This window comes from Oncorhynchus gorbuscha, linkage group LG07, assembly GCF_021184085.1.
Source record: "Oncorhynchus gorbuscha isolate QuinsamMale2020 ecotype Even-year linkage group LG07, OgorEven_v1.0, whole genome shotgun sequence".
In the NCBI taxonomy this organism is placed as follows: Eukaryota; Metazoa; Chordata; class Actinopteri; order Salmoniformes; family Salmonidae; genus Oncorhynchus; species Oncorhynchus gorbuscha.
Window position 1 is genome coordinate 76,693,422 of NC_060179.1, and position 21,325 is coordinate 76,714,746.

At 40.8% G+C, this 21,325-nt stretch overlaps 1 protein-coding gene across 3 annotated transcripts; it reads left to right on the top strand.

The window, feature by feature from the left end:
* The first annotated feature begins 445 nt into the window (after positions 1–445).
* On the top strand, positions 446–19,688 carry LOC124040380 (RUN and FYVE domain-containing protein 2-like). Of its 3 annotated transcripts, XM_046357524.1 has the most exons (19): positions 446–624; positions 1,960–2,092; positions 3,958–4,131; positions 4,433–4,550; positions 8,980–9,081; positions 9,570–9,693; positions 10,069–10,133; positions 11,878–11,943; positions 12,330–12,399; positions 12,499–12,600; positions 12,741–12,857; positions 13,159–13,326; positions 13,457–13,554; positions 16,546–16,665; positions 16,971–17,100; positions 17,249–17,343; positions 17,647–17,695; positions 17,854–17,934; positions 18,131–19,688. In XM_046357524.1, the coding sequence occupies exons 2-19, from the start codon at positions 2,017–2,019 to the stop codon at positions 18,272–18,274; spliced, it is 1,899 nt and encodes a 632-aa protein (XP_046213480.1). In that variant the 5' UTR covers positions 446–624; positions 1,960–2,016; the 3' UTR covers positions 18,275–19,688. The 3 variants fall into 3 exon arrangements, with proteins under 3 accessions (XP_046213480.1, XP_046213482.1, XP_046213479.1); XM_046357523.1 differs by lacking the exons at positions 446–624; positions 1,960–2,092 and adding an exon at positions 2,580–3,097 and having other exon boundaries at positions 18,131–19,687; XM_046357526.1 differs by lacking the exons at positions 446–624; positions 1,960–2,092; positions 16,546–16,665; ... (3 more) ...; positions 17,854–17,934; positions 18,131–19,688 and adding exons at positions 2,577–3,097; positions 14,155–14,565.
* The last annotated feature ends 1,637 nt before the right edge of the window (positions 19,689–21,325 follow it).

Consider the following 21,325-nt stretch of genomic DNA (forward strand, 5'->3'; position numbering starts at 1 on the left):
TCTTGTGATGAGATCATCTTGATATATCTTAATCTATGTACTCCATGCATTTTGCTAGTAATACATTCATACAGAGGTGTCACCAGAGACGGAAGAGGAAGCGAGACATCCTACTCCCAAATGTTTTCTGCTTCATATACAGCCACCCCACCCCGTTAGGCAGACGAGAACTGACCTTTTTTAATGGTAAACGGCCTGAGTGGGACATCTTAATTCTTCCACCATCTTTGGGGTCACTCACTTAAACCACTTCCTGAATGTCTTTGCATTCCATTTACTACAGGAGGCCAGGGATTGGCCGGCCTTTGTAGGCTTGTTCCTCCCCATCAGCAGAACCATTCCTGCCCCTCCTCAAACAGGAGACTCCTCCTCCGCCCTCATCGACCCCTCTCATCTGCTGCCCGTATGTGTACTATGTGCTCCGAGTTGTTCCACTGGGCGACATTCCCTCTTCTCTGCCTGTGACTGACTGCAGAGGGATGAGGCTCCCTCAGTACCAAGGCCCAATGCAGCACACCCAACAGACCCCAACCCAGCCAGGCAAGATCTGGAGTTACTGAGTCAGTCTGAGCCCATCTGAAACAAGCCAAGCAGTGTGCTGCTGCTATCGTTGCTCTGCCTGAGGTAAGTCAGCACTATTTTCATCAGAGTCCAGACAGACAGTCCAGTGGTTCATTTAGTACTAGTGTATAATGTTAATTAGTTTATGTTCAGGGAACATTCTACAGAAGGGAGGATGTTACAGTGTAGAGTACATATCTCAGGGAGGATGTTATAGTATAGAATATATATATATATATCAGGGAAAATGTTACAGTATAGAATATATATCTCAGGGAGGATGTTATAGTATATAATATATATATATATCAGGGAGGATGTTATAGTATAGAATATATATCTCAGGGAGGATGTTACAGTATAGAATATATATCTCAGGGAGGATGTTATAGTATAGAATATATATATATATATATCAGGGAAAATGTTACAGTATAGAATATATATATATATATATATCAGGGAAAATGTTACAGTATAGAATATATATCTCAGGGAGGATGTTACAGTATAGAATATATATCTCAGGGAGGATGTTATAGTATAGAATATATATATATATATATCAGGGAAAATGTTACAGTATAGAATATATATATATCAGGGAAAATGTTACAGTATAGAATATATATCTCAGGGAGGATGTTACAGTATAGAATATATATATATCAGGGAAAATGTTACAGTATAGAATATATATATATCAGGGAAAATGTTACAGTATAGAATATATATCTCAGGGAGGATGTTACAGTATAGAATATATATATATCTCAGGGAGGATGTTATAATGTAGATTATATCTCTCAGGGAGGATGTTACAGTATAGAATATACATCTCAGGGAGGATGTTACAGAGTGTAGAGGACATATCTCAGTCCACGTGTAACTGGTAGAAAGGGAGGGTGCCGCAGGAAATCAGAGTCATATGATAGTGCAGCACTGACTGGCAAATCAGCAGGAAAACAGCAGAAACGTTACTGACACTGTCAGTGGAGACAATGGACTCCACAGTCCTGGTTCCTGCTTGCTTCTGAAAATATAAGAAGGCTGTTCCGACTGTAGAATCAGGAAATGGAATAGGCAAGTTAATAGAATCTGTATGGTTCCACGGAACAATGTTCAGCTTATTTAGTTAATGGATCCAAGACCAACATATTTATAATCATATTGCTTGGATTTGTTACATTGTTTATCATTTTGTTTATCTCTCTCCATGAGTTCATGACATGCTGTGTTATGGTCCAGATTCAAAACTAAGGACAATAAAGTGCACATTATACTGCGTCAGAATATTCCTGTTTTATGTTGGTTTGTGACCAACTGACACTGTGTGGGCACTCAGTTGGCATCCCTGTATTTGTGTAACACTTCGACTTCTCTCCTCTCTTACTGCAGACTAAATAGTTGTTTGTCCAGGTCCCCGGACCATCTTGGGTTGAAGTGATCTTCACCATGTATTCCCCTCAGAGTTTACATCGCTGGGGCATCACTCATACTGAGAGCATGGAGCGACTTGCATACAGTCAAGGTAAACAAGATCAGATAGCTTACAATTTCTTCTCAATCATATTGTGGTACAATTGGCCACAACACTATTTTTTAAACTGAGTATTACAGACACAGACATGGAAAAACTGGAATCCTACTGAAATGCTCCAAAGTCATTTATTAACTTTGGAGGGACATGCATCAAGTTTATCTAGTGACCATTTTTCATTCATTACTAAGTAAGATTATTCATATCTGTGAACTTTTAATGACAAGAAATATTAATGTCTGATCAACACTTCTATTTTCTCTAAACACTATATAGAGCTAGGCAAGTATACGAATTGTTTTATTAATATTGAATTACTTAAATCATATTTTATTTTACTCCATTTAAATCACTGATACCATATCATTATATTATACAGTACTCCAAATTGTGTGCAGAAATAACTTGATTTCTTCCAGCCCGCGGTAGAGGGTAGCAGAATCCCAAGTATCTCACGCCATTACGTAGTGCATTGTGTGCGTTTTTGACGCCTCCCATACGGACCTGAGGGATTCGGCTTCATAGGATCTTTACACTCTGCGGCGAATAAGGGATAGTCATTTGTCATTGATGACTGTGAAAGCGGCGTTCACACTTAGAATGTAGACGAAATGTGATAGGCATTATAGTGTTGGGATTGGATGGTTTAGCAATGCTATCCCAGACATTTCTGCAACAATGGTCGCCAGGTGAATTGTCCGTATGATATTTCGACGATGGCGACACCTGCAGAGCACGACCTTACATTAGCTGAAGCAGAGAGCAACAAAGAGAAGTCTCAAGTATTCGGAATCCTTAGGTTTCAGGAAGAAAAATCGACGGGTGAAAAAGCTAGCACCACCACGTCCACGACCATGAGAGCCGGGGACGGGAGATGGCAGGCCCCCATATTTGCACTAGCCAGGAAAGCATCAGAGACCTTTTCAGGAAGCAGCAGTCATGTTTTGGCGAAGGTAGCGGAACCCACATCTTTTGTAAACGAATGGAGTGCCCAAGGTAATTTGGATTTATGTGCTCGTCTTGTTTTGTTGTTTGGTTTTGCATAGATCAACACAGCTGTCATGTCATCCCGTTCCTGCTCCATACATGTTGCTACAGTATCAAATGCATATGTGTCGGTCATTGTTGATTGTGCGACATGCATCTATTTTTCTACGTGAGTTTACGCATCGGCGGAAGAATCTGTTTGGAATTATTCTCTTATCAATTCAACTCATTCACTGTCAAATGGTGATAACCTTGTGATGTTTTTGTGTGATTAACCAATAGCTAGTTAGAACCACACCCCGAGCTCATATCGTGATCCAGATGCGATGCTTGCTGCAGTTACTTTGGGTGATTCAGACCAGTTGCATCCCTTGTGGAGTGGGAACAGGCCTGTAACGCACATTAATAGATCTCTCAACTACTGACGACTCTGATCTGAAGCAGAATAGCAACATGATAGATGGCATCATTTGCCCCCATGTGTCAGTTGAATATTTACAGCTGAAGGCCACAGTGCAAATCTGTTTCTGATCAATGTTTTCTTCTGGTTTGATCAGAAATAGTAATGAAACACTCATCACACATTTAGTTGATCAGAAAAGGTTATTTATTATAACGTGCCTACATACAGTGTCATGTCTGTACAACACATATTGCAGAGAACTATGAAATGGACTATGAAATGTGAGATGATGAATTGATGACTGTTTATTGACGTAACGTAGATAGGCATTACAGATGTCAACATGTGCTGTATGTTTGTGTGCACCACTATGCAAAACATAATGGCATGGCTCTTTGTTGACATACTATAGGTAGTGTTTGAATTGACCACTCCCAAATGTGGGTCTGTTTCCTTCCCTCTCCAGCTCTGCGGGACCCTATGGCGATGGAGAGAACCAACCTGCTGAACATGGCCAAGCTCAGCATCAAAGGCCTGATCGAGTCGGCCCTCAGTTTTGGACGCACCCTGGACTCCGACTACCCTCCACTCCAGCAGTTCTTCGTTGTCATGGAGCACTGCCTCAAACATGGTCTCCGAGGTATTCACTTATCATCGTTACCATGGTGCAGAACTAGTTGAATCCCGTTCATAATGTTGACCCTATCAGCTCATGGACACATTTTTATTACATAATGATTTGTTATGTTCATTCATCAACACATACTGTATCATACGCAATGCCTGCTGTTGGCAGAATGTAACGGAATATATACATATGCTATAATCTCCCCTTTCCCATGATTTTCTTGCTTGTTAAAGATGCACCAACATACTTTCTCGACTGTGTTGCGTAACGTTACCCATGAGATAAGGCTCAGTGTTTATTCTTGCACCCACAGTGAAGAAGTCATTTCTTGGATACAACAAGTCACTGTGGGGTCCTCTGGAGATGGTGGAGAAGTTGTGTCCCGAGGCAGGAGAGATCGCAGCCAGCGTCAGGGACCTACCAGGACTAAAGTATGGTACCAGAAGAGAGAGAGAGAGAGATGACTGTAGCTGACATTTCTATGTAGAAAATGGAGAGATTCACTTCTTGATTAGGGCTTGATTCAATCCGTATTGCCGAAGTTCAACGATGTAGCACGCTTGAAGTTTTAAGGTAATTACGGATTAAGTCGATATATGCAGCATTTACCTTGAATGCAGTCTCCACTAATGAGGGAGCATTAGCTTTAAATGTCAATCACGCTGTAAAGCTGATCTTCAGCGATAAGGATTGAATCGAGCCTTTATTTTCGTGACATTTAGTTAGAAATAGCTAAGAACAAGACAAACCGGCCAATGCATTTGGGCATGGTGTCAGCCTTCATCTTTACGCCCTGAAACAGGCCGACACCATGCCCAAACATGTTGGCTTTCGTTTGTCATGTTTTTCAGTTAACTAAGGGGTTGACACATTTGAGCTCACCAGAAGAACAGTGTCTTTTCTTCTCAGAAATGTATATTTTATAAACTTTGTGTTCACGTTGGTTTTGTTTCCATTTGTAGGCCCTAATGACCACTACGGTTCACTGCAAGGAGAAATTATACTACTAGTTTAAAAGCACTAGGCCTAATTGGATCCCTGTGTTCACTGATATGCTAAAGAGAAACTTGAGCCAGAAAAAGGAAGTGCCTCAATGTATTTTTGTACTTTCGCTTCGTGTTTTTCATTAAGACTGAAACTCTGGTGAAGCATAATTTCAGCCCAGATTATAAAGGGAACCCCATATGGAAAGGTTAAGACATACAGTGCATTCGGAAAGTATTCAGACCCCTTGACTTTTTCCACATTGTGTTACGTTACAGCCATTTTCTAAAATTGATTAAATGTGATTTTTTTCCCGCCTCATCAGTCTACACACAGCAATGACAAAGCAAAAACATTTTTTTTTTTTTTTTTTGCTAATTAAAAAGCAACAATAATAATGAAATATGACATTTACATAAGTATTCAGACTCTTTACTCAGTACTTCGTTGAAGCACCTTTGGCTGCGATAATGGCTGCGATTATTCTTGGGTATGACGCTACAAGCTTGGCACACCTGTATTTGAGGAGTTTCTTCCATTCTTCTCTGCAGATTATCTCAAGCGCTGTCAGGTTGGATGTGCAGGTCACTGAACAGCTATTTTCAGGTCTCTCCAGGGATGTTCGATCGGGTTCAAGTCCAGGCTCTGGTTGGGCCACTCCAGATCTCTGGCCACTTTACCATAAAGGCCTGATTGGTAGAGTGCTGCAGAGATGGTTGCCTACCATTTCCACAGAGGAACTCTGGAGCTCTGACAGTGACCATTCGGTTCTTGGTCACCTCCATGACCACGGCCCTTCGCCCCGATTGCTCAGTTTGGCCGTATGGCCAGCTCTAGGAAGAGCTGGAATGATGGAGGCCACTGTGTTCAATGCTGCAGACATGTTTTGGTACCCTTCCCTGTATCAATCCTGTCTCGGAGCTCTGCGGACAATTCCTTCGACCTCATGACTTTGTTTTTGCTCTGACATGCACTGTCAAAGTCGCTCTGGATAAGAGCATCTGCTAAATGACTTAAATGTAAATGTAATATAGACAGGTGTGTGTCTTTCCAAATCATGTGAAATTAGGGCTGCGGTGACCGTATTACCACCACACCAGCGGTCACGAGTTCTGATGTTAGTCAAATTCTATGTGATCGTTTAGTCACGGTAATTAGACTTCTCCAAGCTCTGATGCTGCTGATTGTCATTAGTAGCCTACCAAACCTACTAACTGCCTGGTACTCAGCACTCTATTGTCCCTCTAATCACTCTGACATCAATGCAAATGTAATCTAAAATCTAATCAAACACTTCATGAGTGCCCATAAGCTCCTGTTGAGCAACAATTCGATAGGCTATGCAATTGTGTGAGAACCGAGTGATGGCCTCTATTAAAAAGAGGAGGATCCCATCAGTTTTCTATAGGCTAGGCCTACTATATTTATTTCTCAACTTTCCTAATATTAAGCAAATATTAATCACATTGCTTCTCTTTACAACAGGAGTATAGACTACCGAGCTGGCATGAAAATGAACCACAGGAAAAGCATCCTCCATTTGCTATTTAAGTGCAGAGATTACATGTATTTTTCCCCCCTGCCCCTGCTTCGAGACAGGTGCATGATAGTGGTTCATTCTAAATCAAAACACATTTCACACATATATTATTTAGTATATGTAAAGACAAGATTAAATCAAGAAATAGTGTGATCGGTGACAATATTAGCCTATCACTTGTGAATGATGCCCAGCTTCAGGCAAAAGTGCATTTTTTTCCCCCTTCTACTTTTTCAAATACTAGTTGCACACCTCATGTAGCATAGCCCATAGGCCTGCATGTTTTGATAAGGGTTGTAATCACAACTAAAGTGGCCAAATAACTTCTTTAAAATGAAGCACATGAATCTGCTTTACAACAGGTGTAGAGTCTAACTGGCATACATACTGTATGCAGCGTGTGAGTTTCAAGGTCTGGGAAGATAACTTTCAAATCAAATCCAATTTATTTATATAGCCCTTAGGTGTAGACTACCACCTACAAGATAACTTTCACCATAAAAATACACATGAATAATAAAAGCATTACATGCATAATCACATTTGTGTTCATTTTGATAATGGTGTTTTCCCGTTAATAGAACAACATCTGCTCATATAGCCTACTGCCGTGTGCGCATCGCTGCGCTTATAATGTGAAGAAATAGACTGATAGTTTATCAACATTTTAAGCTAAACGTTCTGATCTGTTGCGTCATTCTCATTGCATAATTTTTTTTTGGGGGGGGGTTGCTAGTGGTTGTGTTCATTTGGGATCTATCGCATCCCGCAACTGTCCCAGACTATGTTTGGAATATTTATTTATCACACAGAATAGAATAGGTCAACTTTTGTACTATCGGGGATAGTAGATTGACATAGGCTAGTGCTTTTGCTGTTCGTTAGGCCTAAAACTTAATGGGGACAGTTCTTGCAATATGCACCTCAGATTTGGATGAGGACTCACGCAGTTGCGTCTGTCTTCACTTGAAAGACATTATCAAGTGCTTCTCAAATTGTGAATGAGAGACTGACAAAGTGTGTACAGCCTGCGCAAAAAAACAAAGCAGAGCTCATGCCTTTTCAAGTGACTTTTTTCAAATCATCATTAGTCACATCATGCAGCCTTACAATGTAATACAAATCAAAAGATATAGCCCCATGTTTGTAGAACAACTAAAGTTATATTAATAACTCTAAATTTAAGCCTATAGGAGTACCTATTTCTTTGTTAACGGCTCAACAAAGAATTGCGCACTCCCTCAAATCGTTTGGGGAAAACATATTTGTTCAATTTTATTCTTCATACTATAAAATAATGCCACAAAATTCTAAGCAAATCTTGTTTGCTAAATGAACATGTGTAGCCCAACGCCATTTGACAGATCAGGACATAAGGACAACTCAGAGTATGCTATTCTGTTCTTCTGAAATAGACTACATTTTTTTCATTTCATGCTTTAGACCCGTCTAAAATAAATAATGGATTTCTTGTGAAGCTGTAGGCTATATTACATGGATTTATTGTGATGGTGTAGGCTATATTACATGGATTTATTGTGATGGTGTAGGCTATATTACATGGATTTATTAGACTTTTTAAAATGTAGATGTTCCAAAGGTCAGCATCAGTGGCTTGAAGGCTGTGTGTGGAAGCCAGGAGATGCTAAATGTGTTTATGCTAATTAACAGTCAATTACCGTGAGACCGACAGTTATTTGCTTGACAATCTCCGCCTGACAAAATGTTTTAATCGCCACAGCCCTATGTCCAATCAATTTAATATATAACAGGTGGGCTCCAATCAAGTTGTAGAAACAGCTTAAGGATGATCAATGGAAACAGGATGCACTTGAGCTCAATTTCGAATCTCATAGCAAAGGGTCAGAAGACTTAATTGTTTTGCTTAAAATTTCAACGTATTTTTTTTTTTATTAACACATTTTTTAAATTTCACCTTTTATTTAACCAGGTAGGCAAGTTGAGAACAAGTTCTCATTTACAACTGCGACCTGGCCAAGATAAAGCATAGCAGTATGAACAGACAACACAGAGTTACACAAGGAGTAAACAACATTATTCGATGAGGGAAAAATGATTCAATCCATTTTAGAATAAGGCTGTAACTTAACAAAATGAGAAAAGGGGAAGGGGTCTGAATACTTTGCACTGTATGTTCCATAACCTAGGAAAACAAGCATATACAGTTTCCTCCATGTGCTATAAAGATGATGACTCAGCCAGGTTGTTAAACATGAAAACAACTTGCATGTCGATCATAAAACATGAACGCCACATCTAATGTCAACACATACAGTACACAGTGTTTGGCTGTAGTTTTTGTTCTGTTATTGTAGGACTCCGCTGGGCAGAGCTCGGGCCTGGCTGCGTCTAGCCCTGATGCAGAAGAGGCTGGCTGATTACCTCCGTCTTCTGATCACCAGAAAGGACCTGCTAAGGTACTGGAAGAACACCCAGTCTCAACTCACTCACACACTGGTTTTTCTCACACACATCTTCATCTCCATTCAAGTCCTTGGGCCGGCAGACAGAGAGCCTCCTCAGTAGTGGTTCACCATCTGCTTTTCAGCAGACGAGACGCTAATGCCTTCAGATGGGTAGAAGTGGTGTCAGTTATTTTCTGTTAGAATAGAATAAGCAGTGATGGTATATACAGTGCCTATCATAAGTATTCACCCCCCCCCCCCCCCCGTGAAGCTTCACATTTTATTGTTACAAAAGTGAAACTTCATTTTTAAAATATGGTCGATGATCTACACAAAACACTGTCAAAGTGGAAAAAATATCCACAGCAACATTATTAACTTGACCGTGCTTGCATAGACAAAGGGGGTGAACTTCTGCAACAACTATATTTTAGTTATTAATTTGTAAACATTGTATGTGATGATGATTTTATGTGAAATATGGCGTTTTGCACCCACAGTGATTTCTATGAGAATTCTGCTGTGATGGTCGAGGAGGAGGGTGCTGTCATCGTTGGCCTGCTGGTGGGACTCAATGTGATCGATGCCAACCTTTGTGTCAAGGGAGAAGACTTGGATACACAGGTGAGTCACCCCCCCCCACACACACTTCAGTCATTGTTCTAAAATTCCCCATGACAGCCTTTAAAATAGGCAAGTGAGAGGACACCTCAATGTTATTCAGGGTCCTACCCGTGGACGCAGGATCTGCGTTCCTTTCACCTCGTGGAGAGCACTCGTCGCATCCCAACAATCTAATCAAACTAGTATCTACAACTGTCAAAGCCCAAACAAAGTAGTATAATCTAAACTGTTCAGCTGTGCTTCTAGTCTATTCAGATTGTGGCAGCAGATGTTTATTCTCCAGTTGTCTCAGACCAATTTGAGAAGGAATGTAGTGGTCAAAGTCTATGCAGAAATGTTCAACATACTGGCTGTGTGACATTTTACATTTCTTAGGTTGGGGTCATTGACTTCTCCATGTACTTGAAAAATGACATTGATGACTACAGAAGTGAAGAAAGGTAAAGTAGATACTCTTGTTACTTTAACGAGATGGAATATATCCATTCAAATATAGCTACTACGACACATTGTCTTGGATACGCTGAGAAAGATAAAAGTACATTTGAAATTGGAAGTTTACATACACTTAGGTGGGAGTCATTAACTTGTTTTTCAACCATTTCACAAATTTCTGTTAACAAACTATAGTTTTGGCAAGTCGGTCAGAACATCTACTTTGTGCATGACACAAGTAAGTTTTCCAACAATTGTTTACAGACAGATTATTTCACATAATTCACTGTATCACAATTCCAGTGGGTTAAGTTTACTGTGCTTTTAAACAGCTTGGAAAATTCCAGAAAATGATGTCATGGCTTTAGAAGCTTCTGATCGGCTAATTGACATCATTTGAGTCAATTGGAAGTGTACCTGTGGATGTATTTCAAGGACTACCTTCAAACTCAGTGCCTCTTTGCTTGACATCATGGGAAAATCAAAAGAAATCAGCCAAGACCTCAGAAAACAAATGGTAGACCTCAACAAGTCTGGTTCATCCTTGGGAGCAATTTCCAAACGCCTGAAGGTACCACGTTCATCTGTACAAACAATAGTACGCAAGTATAAACACCTTGGGAACACGCAGCTGTCATACCGCTCAAGTAGGAGATGTGTTCTGTCTCCTATAGATTAATGTACTTTGGTGCGAAAAGTGCAAATCAATCCCAGAACAACAGCAAAGGACCTTGTGAAGATGCTGGAGGAAACAGGTAAAAAAGTATCTATATCCACAGTAAAACAAGTCCTATATCGACAACCTGAAGGCCGCTCAGCAAGGAAGAAGCCACTGCTCCAAAACCGCCATAAAAAAGCGAGACTACGGTTTGCAACTGCACATGGGGACAAAGATTGTACTTTTTGGAGAAATGTCCTCTGGTCTGATGAAACAAAAATGGAACAGTTTGGCCATAATGACCATTGTTACGTTTGGAGGAAAAAGAGGAGGCTTGCAAGCCGAAGAACACCATCCCAACCGTGAAGCACGGGGGTGGCAGCATCATGTTGTGGGGTGCTTTGCTGCAGGAGGGGCTGATGCACTTCACAAAATAGATGGCGTCATGAGGGAGAAAAATTATGTGGATATATTGAAGCAACATCAAGACATCAGTCAGGAAGTAAAAGCTTGGTCACAAATGGGTCTTCCAAATGGACAATGACCCCAAGCATTCTTCCAAAGTTGTTGCAAAATGGCTTAAGGACAACAAAATCAAGGTATGGGAGTGGCCATCAAAAAGCCCTGACCTCAATCACATAGAATATTTGTGGGCAGAACTGAAAAAGCGTGTGTGAGCAAGGAGGCCTATACAAACCTGAATCAGTTACACCAGCTCTGCCAGGAGGAATGGGCCAGAATTCACCCAACTTATTGTGGGAAGCTTGTGGAAGGCTACCTGAAATGTTTGATCCAAGTTAAACAATTTTAAAGGCAATTCTACCAAATTATGAAAGAAATAAAAGCTGAAATAAGTAGTTCTCTCTACTATTATTCTGACATTTCACATTCTTAAAATAAAGTGGTGATCCTAACTGACCTAAGATAGGGAATTTTTACTACGATTAAGTGTCAGGAATTGTGAGTTTAAATGTATTTGGCTAAGGTGTATTTAAACTTCCGACTTCAACTGTATATCAAAATATTTCAACACTTTCGAACATAAATGTTCTCTCTTCTGATTTATCTTCCATGATTTGTTTTCCCAATAGAAATGGTCAAATAGCAGCCATCCTGGACCAGAAGAACTACGTTGAAGAATTAAACAGGCAGCTTAAGTAAGTACTTTAATATTTTTTCTTTATCATACTGTATCATTGTGATTGTTTTTTTGGTTGTGTGTGTTTTGATAATCGCTCAACTGTGTTTTTTTTGCTGAGGTAGCTCTTATTTAGACCAAGTTGTTGGCACTGGTTACGTAAATAAAGGTGTCTCTTCTCTTCTATAGTCTTACACTCATTGCTCAACCTCTAAAGAACTCAAGCTCACTAGTTCAACTGCAGGAAATGTAATTCTAAAAGACAATGAAAGTACTTGTGTTTTGTGAGGACCTTTTCTTAAGTCTGTTTTAAACCTGCGATACTTGAAGCAGTGTGCTTCTTCAAACACCTGTTGGGAGAGACTATGAAATGGCACTAAATTAGCACTTGTATCTTTGGCACAGCTCTTCAGTACACGGCTTACAAGGGAGGGTCGATAACTTGGAGAAATCAAACTCTAAACTCATTGAGGAGGTATGGAAAAGTCTCTCATTAGTACAGTACTAACATTACGAATCTTTTACCATTTTATACATCTGATTTGGTATTCATTTGAACTTCTTTTCATTGTAGCTGGCGATTGCAAAAAACAACATAATCAAACTACAAGAGGAGAATCATCAGCTTAGAAATCAGAACACTATTATTCTCATGAAAGCTCAGCAGCAACTTGAGGTATGCTTTTTACAATGTCCTGTTCTCTCTCCGTGTCAGTCAACTGTAGAACCTTGTTCCTCATTTGTAGTGTTTGTGGTATTAGGTATTGTGGGTTTGGTCTAATCCACTAATGTCACCTCTGTGTCACTGTCTGTCAGGTGACCCAGGTGGACGTGGACGTGGAGCTGGACACCTACAAGAAGTCGAGGCAGGGCCTGGACGAGATGTACAACGAGGCCAGGAAGCAGCTCAGGGAGGAGTGTCAACTACGCCAGGTCTGTCGTCATCCAGCATTTCCTCTTGATCATTTTTCTATATGGGGCACATTTTCAGTTGAAACCCATTGAAGCCAATGTTTTTTTTCTGGGCAGAGGAAGCAGCTAATGTAGAAAGGGGAGACTCTCACCTTTACAATAGAGGAAACTTTGCCAACATAAGCCAATGCAGAATTCTGAAATGGTCATCTTTGGTTGTAATGAGCATTCAGTAGTATGGTCTGTGTGAGAAAGGTCAGTGCTTTACAGTTGAGCAGGATTTGGGGTGACGGACAGCTGTTCTCCTTGTCCCCCGCTGTAGGATGTGGAGAATGAGTTGGTGGTGCAGGTGAGCATGAAGCAGGAAATGGATCTGGCCATGAAACTGTTGGAGAAGGACATCCACGAAAAGCAGGACACACTGATCGGCCTCCGCCACCAGCTGGATGAAGTCAAGGCCATCAACGTGGAAATGTACTCAAAAATGCAGGTGCCGTGGAACTTTTTGTGTGGCGGGTTTTGCTGGTGCTTTTGTGCATAGAGTTGCTATGTTGTTTATGTTATCAGGTTATGTTCCAGTGACTATACTGATCTGATGGCTTTGCTGTGTTGTCGACCAGACTTCTGATGACGGCATGAAACAGAAGAACGACATGATCACTCGTTTGGAGGAGAAGACCAATCAAATCACAGCAACCATGAAACAGCTGGAACAAAGGTAAGGGAGTTGACTTAAAATATCCTCTTAAATTATTTGAAGGTAATATTTAAGGCCCGGTTTCCTGGACACAGAGTAAACCTTTCCCTGGACTAAAAAGTACTTTCAATTGAGATGTATAGTCTGGGACTAGGCTTAATCTGTGTGCAGGAAACTGGCCCAGTGGCATGCAGAGTATTTTCTCTTTTTGCATGTAGGTGTATTGTTATGAATGTATGTTTTACCATTATTACAAATCCATTTTGGAGCATTGACTTGGCTGTAGTCGTGTTGTGTTGTGTGACCGTAGCTTTGTCGTGTCTCAGTCAACATGGACCATCTCTCCCTTTCTCTTCCATTCGTTTAATGCCATCTTCTTTGTGATATTTTTATGAGAATACTTTGCTTAACAATTTCTTATTTATTTTGGTCAAATGGAAGTTCCCTGATATTGACTTCCTATTTCTCTTTTCTTTTCCTTGTCTTTTATTGCTTCCATTTTTTTACCCTCATGTTTCATTTCATACATATTTCTACATTGATCTTTTACCTTCATACGTATAATTTCATACATATTTCTACATCGATACACTTCCTGTTTTGTCGACTTGGTCTCAATAGTGATAAAGATTTGCTAAGCCAGACGCGAACGCTCGCCATGTCATTCGTAAAATGTGCCAGCGCAGACACTGAGCACCAATACAAGCTTGTTAAAGACATCTCTTTCTGAGCATTCAAACACAACCACTAACTCTCAGCAAACACTAGGCAGGGGATTTGTTCATATGCAGTATCGTAAAGTAATGGGTTGACTGTTCTTAAAAAGTTTGTTGGTTTTTTAATCAGTCTAATGTTAAGACGAGCTTCTTTCACTAAAGGAAGTTTTGTAGTGCACATCCTGTTATTGTGGTACTGTAATAACTAATACACTCAAACATATCTGTAAGAGCAAATACTCTACTCATTATAGCCAATAAAAAGTATAATAATTGTCTTTTATCACATGAAATAATAAAGTTAGATGTTTTGAAATTGTGGTCGTGGAATGAATCTTTAAAAAGAATTGCCAGCGTTAAATCAGCTCCCTGATTGTGTCCATAGAAATGTTACAAACTGTCTGCCTGTAGATGTCTGGCCATCTTCTCTTTTAGAATGGTCTGCCTGTAGATGTCTGGCCATCTTCTCTTCAGAATGGTCTGCCTGTAGATGTCTGGCCATCTTCTCTTTTAGAATGGTCTGCCTGTAGATGTCTGGCCATCTTCTCTTTTAGAATGGTCTGCCTGTAGATGTCTGGCCATCTTCTCTTTTAGAATGGTCTGCCTGTAGATGTCTGGCCATCTTCTCTTTTAGAATGGTCTGCCTGTAGATGTCTGGCCATCTTCTCTTTTTAGAATGGTCTGCCTGTAGATGTCTGGCCATCTTCTCTTCAGAATGGTCTGCCTGTAGATGTCTGGCCATCTTCTCTTTTAGAATGGTCTGCCTGTAGACGTCTGGCCATCTTCTCTTTTAGAATGGTCTGCCTGTAGATGTCTGGCCATCTTCTCTTCAGAATGGTCTGCCTGTAGATGTCTGGCCATCTTCTCTTCAGAATGGTCTGCCTGTAGATGTCTGGCCATCTTCTCTTTTAGAATGGTCTGCCTGTAGATGTCTGGCCATCTTCTCTTTTTAGAATGGTCTGCCTGTAGATGTCTGGCCATCTTCTCTTTTAGAATGGTCTGCCTGTAGATGTATGGCCATCTTCTCTTTTAGAATGGTTTGTCCATCTTCTCTTTTAGAATGGTCTGCCTGTAGATGTCTGGCCATCTTCTCTTTTAGAATGGTCTGCCTGTAGATGTCTGGCCATCTTCTCTTTTTAGAATGGTCTGCCTGTAGATGTCTGGCCATCTTCTCTTTTAGAATGGTCTGCCTGTAGATGTCTGGCCATCTTCTCTTCAGAATGGTCTGCCTGTAGATGTCTGGCCATCTTCTCTTTTTAGAATGGTCTGCCTGTAGATGTCTGGCCATCTTCTCTTTTTAGAATGGTCTGCCTGTAGATGTCTGGCCATCTTCTCTTTTTAGAATGGTCTGCCTATAGATGTCTGGCCATCTTCTCTTTTTAGAATGGTCTGCCTGTAGATGTCTGGCCATCTTCTCTTTTTAGAATGGTCTGCCTATAGATGTCTGGCCATCTTCTCTTTTTAGAATAGTCTGCCTGTAGATGTCTGGCCATCTTCTCTTCAGAATGGTCTGGCCATCTTCTCTTCAGAATGGTCTGCCTGTAGATGTCTGGCCATCTTCTCTTCAGAATGGTCTGGCCATCTTCTCTTCAGAATGGTCTGCCTGTAGATGTCTGGCCATCTTCTCTTCAGAATGGTCTGGCCATCTTCTCTTCAGAATGGTCTGGCCATCTTCTCTTCAGAATGGTCTGGCCATCTTCTCTTCAGAATGGTCTGGCCATCTTCTCTTCAGAATGGTCTGGCCATCTTCTCTTCAGAATGGTCTGGCCATCTTCTCTTCAGAATGGTCTGGCCATCTTCTCTTCAGAATGGTCTGGCCATCTTCTCTTCAGAATGGTCTGGCCATCTTCTCTTCAGAATGGTCTGGCCATCTTCTCTTTAGAATGGTCTGCCTGTAGATGTCTGGCCATCTTCTCTTCAGAATGGTCTGCCTGTAGATGTTTGGCCATCTTCAGAATGGTCTGCCTGTAGATGTTTGGCCATCTTCAGAATGGTCTGCCTGTAGATGTTGGCCATCTTCAGAATGGTCTGCCTGTAGATGTCTGGCCATCTTCAGAATGGTCTGCCTGTAGATGTCTGGCCATCTTCAGAATGGTCTGCCTGTAGATGTCTGGCCATCTTCAGAATGGTCTGCCTGTAGATGTCTGGCCATCTTCTCTTCAGAATGGTCTGCCTGTAGATGTTTGGCCTCCCCCTTTTCTTTTGCCAGTTTGTCCCATTGCATCCCAATCCCCTGCACCCCTTTTTCCTTGTGATTGGAGCCTCAGTTTTACCCAGTTGGTTTGAATTACACCAGATTACAGGAGGTTGATCGGGACCGCTGGACCGCAGAAGATGGAACGCGCAAATTCAAGCAGGACTTTGTCAACAAAGCCGACAGCCTCCAAAAGCAGATAGCCCAGAGAGAGAAGCAGAGGTAAGAACGCATCCATACGGTATATTTACAGCAGCTCTTAGCACTTGATCCTTCTATATAATAAATATATTGTTTGTCTCTGTACCAAAATGAAGATTTGGGGCTCTATTCATTCTGTATCGCAGAAATTCAGCGTTACAGTGTGATTTGAAATTTAAAGGCAGTGTTCCCATGCTAGCGGAGAGTGCCTTCATGGTAAACGCTACAAATGTCGACTCAGTTGGAAATGACTTTTAAATGTTTAGCGCCAATCTTCAGCGATACAGACTGAATAGAGTTAACCCGGGATGTTGTTCCTGTTGTAGGTTGCAGCTGGAGACAGACCTAAAGATTGAGAAGGAGTGGCAGCAGACCTTACAAAACAACCTGGAGAGGGAACGAGACATCGTCGCCCAGCTCAGTGCTGAAGCCCAGCAAATAAATGGACTTAAAAAGGTTTGTGAGGGTTCCTCGTAGGGCTTTTTGTGACATTGTGGCATTTAAAAAATATCATGTTCAAGTTCAACATATTTTCCATTAGACGTTGTGTCACAGAGATGGAGTATATTTACACACAGTGGACTGATGTATTTGACATCTCCAGGAGTTCCACAGGCTGCAGGATGAGAACAGCCAGCTGACTGGAATATGTGACGAACAGGAACAGGCCCTGGAGGAGCTGGGATGCAAACTTAGCGAGTACTTGTCTATTTTAAACTCCTCATTTTATGTGTTTTTATTTAACACGGTCTGTCTTTCAAAAAGGAATGCACCCTCTTACCCACATCCGTTAGAGCAATCTCAATGTACCTTTTCAGAAAGGAGTGGAAAGGAGCAACATGCTTTTATGTTGTGGAGGAGGGACTATAATCACATCCATGATCCTTTTATATGCCTCTTGGCCTTAGTTAGTGCACATACTGTTGCAAAGTTCCTTTTAGGATAAATTGAGAGACGTGAACTCTGTAAACTGATGCCTGGCTTTTCTTATTCTTAACACAGATCAAAACTTAAAATCGAGGACATAAAAGAGGCAAATAAAGCTCTTCAGGTAAGTGTCTCTTGAGTTCTACGTTGTTATTCAAGTGAAAGTTCAGTCCAATCAGACCATTTTTTTGTTCTTATGAAAACAACTGATCTACTAACATGCATGTTAACCTTGGACCATGCTGTTCCACGAGTCGCCTGTCTTACAATCAAATATTCCAGGGGGGCCAGATCTGGCTGAAGGACAAAGACGCCAACATCTGTAAACTGTGTGAGAAGGAGTTCTCCATCTCTCGGAGAAAGGTTAGGTTAAACTCATTACATTTTTGGGGTGAAATTAATTGGGACAGTGCTTAACCAGCATGCAACACAAAAAGATGTGACATAGTTGCCATTCTAATTGTACAACTATGCAAACCATAACGCATATCTTTTCCTTGTGGTGTACTTCTTGCCTAGGTTAGCTGATTTGTGTGTTCCATGCGTCTCATTTCTCTAGCACCACTGTAGAAACTGTGGGGAGATCTTCTGCAATGCCTGCTCTGACAACGAGCTGCCCCTCCCTGCCTCGCCAAAACCAGTGAGGGTCTGTGATACGTGCCACGCCCTTCTTCTCCAACGCTGTTCCTCAAATGCCAGATGAGATGCCTCCTTTCAGCCCCATCCACAGCTTTTACTTAGCCCCCCCTCTGAGTTTCAAGCATTCATGTTCTCCTAGGTGTTGTCCTTTGTGTAACATGAGATTTGAGATGTTATATCCGTGACACTTATATGACACTAAGGCTGTGTTTTTAGACAGGCAGCACAATTCTGATGTTTTTTTTTCTCACTTTTGACCAATCATATCAGATATTTTGCCAATAATTGGGCAGAAGATCGGAATTGGGCTGCCTGTCTCCACAATAGACTAAAACCATGTGGGCAGCTGAGCATATCGTTCTAAATCTGCAGTAAGAATATCAAGAGACGATGCAAAGTATGTTTCTCTAAGTACGGAGGAATACAGTGGTTGAGCCGTGGAGTCATTGGACATAATCATATTTTGGTTTTGTTGAGTCGTGTTATTTCACTTGAATGTGGATGGTCTTACCTGTTGTAATTCACACGTGCCTCTAATAAGCCAAAATACTGAATGAGTACCTTTCACAGATTTGTTTCTGCATGATAGAATGCAGGCACATTTCAGAAGTATGTTTACCAAAAGCACTAATGTTCCCAATGCTGCCTTGGTTATGAAGAAGAAGAAACTACATGAAACAGCACAGCAAATGTATATGTTGTACTTTTGATTACTGACTGAAAAACACAATATTAACTTAAGTAGGCCTAATTAATTATTAACTTAACAATAACTATTATTATCATAAAAATATACTATAGCTACCTAAAGTAGCAAATGATTACGTTTGCAAACATACCCATATTGTATTTATTTTTATAAAGTGGAAAAAATATTTCATTTCAGGGTATTTGTTATTTTTCTGCACATTTTATTTGAATATTTGTCATACAAGTTTAAAATCTTGTATCAAAGTGACAAATAATTTCAGATGTACTGTACATTAATTTGTGTTTACCAAATTATACACTTGCTGTATATTTTGTTTTGTATTCAATCAGCAAAACAGTGTGTTTCAATGTATCATTTTCCAAAACTGGAATGAATACTTTTCATTAAAAATAAATGGATATGGTACATCTCACATAATCAAAATATATCCTGTGTGCCTTATCAGTTTCCAATATATTCTCTTGTTCACTAGATGCCAGTTACTTTGCAGTGCATCAAAGTTGTCCAGGTCCTGAGGCAGCAATGCATCCCCAAACCATAACACTACCACCACCATGCTTGACCGTTGGTATGAGGTTCTTACTGTGTTTGTTTTTCACCAGACATAATGGGACCCATTTAATCCAGAAAGTTGACTTAAGTTTGCCAAGAAGCACCTGGATGATCATCATTTTGGGGCGGCAGCCTAGTGGTTAGAGCGTTGGACTAGTAACTGGAAGGTTGCAAGTTCAAACCCCTGAGCTGACAAGCTACAAATCTGTCATTCTGCCCCTGAACAGGCAGTTAACCCACTGTTCCTAGGCCGTTATTTAAAATAAGAATTTGTTCTTAACTGACTTGCCTGGTTAAATAAAGGTACGATTTCAAGACTCTTGGAAGAATGTTCTATGGACAGATGATTCAAAAGTTTAACTTTTTGGATGACATGGGGTCCCATTATGCAAGCATGGTGGTGGTAGTGTGATGGTTTGGGGATGCTTTGCTGCCTCGGGGCCTGGATGACTTGCCTTAATAGAAGGAACCATGAATTAAGCTCCGTATCAGATAATTCTACAGGAGAATGTCAGGCCATCTATCTGTGAGCAGAAGCGCAGTTGGGTCATGCAGCAAGACAATGATCCAAAACACAAGCAAGTTTACATGAAAATGTCTAAAAAGCCACACATTTGATGTTTTGGAACGGCCAAGTCAAAGTCCAGACCTAATCCCAATGGAGATGTTGAAGTTTTAGAATGGCCTAGTCAAAGTCCAGACCTAATCCCAATGGAGATGTTGAAGGTTTAGAATGGCCTAGTCAAAGTCCAGACCTAATCCCAATGGAGATGTTGAAGGTTTAGAATGGCCTAGTCAAAGTCCAGACCTAATCCCAATGGAGATGTTGAAGGTTTAGAATGGCCTATTCAAAGTCCAGACCTAATCCCAATGGAGATGTTGAAGGTTTAGAATGGCCTAGTCAAAGTCCAGACCTAATCCCAATGGAGATGTTGAAGGTTTAGAATGGCCTAGTCAAAGTCCAGACCTAATCCCAATGGAGATGTGGAAGGTTTAGAATGGCCTAGTCAAAGTCCAGACCTAATCCCAATGGAGATGTTGAAGGTTTAGAATGGCCTAGTCAAAGTCCAGACCTAATCCCAATGGAGATGTTGAAGGTTTAGAATGGCCTAGTCAAAGTCCAGACCTAATCCCAATGGAGATGTTGAAGGTTTAGAATGGCCTAGTCAAAGTCCAGACCTAATCCCAATGGAGATGTTGAAGGTTTAGAATGGCCTAGTCAAAGTCCAGACCTAATCCCAATGGAGATGTTGAAGGTTTAGAATGGCCTAGTCAAAGTCCAGACCTAATCCCAATGGAGATGTTGAAGGTTTAGAATGGCCTAGTCAAAGTCCAGACCTAATCCCAATGGAGATGTTGAAGGTTTAGAATGGCCTAGTCAAAGTCCAGACCTAATCCCAATGGAGATGTTGAAGGTTTAGAATGGCCTAGTCAAAGTCCAGACCTAATCCCAACGGAGATGTTGAAGTTTTGGAATGGCCTAGTCAAAGTCCAGACCTAATCAGTTGAGATATGGCAGGACTTTAAATGAGCAGTTAATGCTTGAAAACCCACAAATGTCGCTGAGTTAAAGCAGTTCAAATCAAATTTGACTTGTCACATGTACCAAATACAACCTTACAGTAAAGTGCTTACTAGCCCTTAACCAACAATGCAGTTTAAGAAAAATAAGCATTAAAGTATTTACTAAAATACCATTTTAGAAAAAGAAAAATGCATGCAAGAGTTGGCCAACATTCCTCCACAACGATGTGAAAGACTGATCAATAACTGCAGGAAGCGTTTGGTTGGAGTCATTGCCGCTAAAGGTGGCACAACCAGTTATTGAGTGTAAGGGGTCATTCACACGGG

What these genes read in the sequence shown, in the direction of transcription:
- LOC124040380 (XM_046357523.1), top strand. Translation starts at nt 2,818, where the DNA reads ATGGCGACACCTGCAGAGCACGACCTTACATTAGCTGAAGCAGAGAGC. An exon ending in CCTCAAACATGGTCTCCGAG is followed by an intron (nt 4,132 to 4,432) that starts GTATTCACTTAT and finishes TTGCACCCACAG; the next exon opens with TGAAGAAGTCATTTCTTGGA. An exon ending in AGGGACCTACCAGGACTAAA is followed by an intron (nt 4,551 to 8,979) that starts GTATGGTACCAG and finishes CTGTTATTGTAG; the next exon opens with GACTCCGCTGGGCAGAGCTC.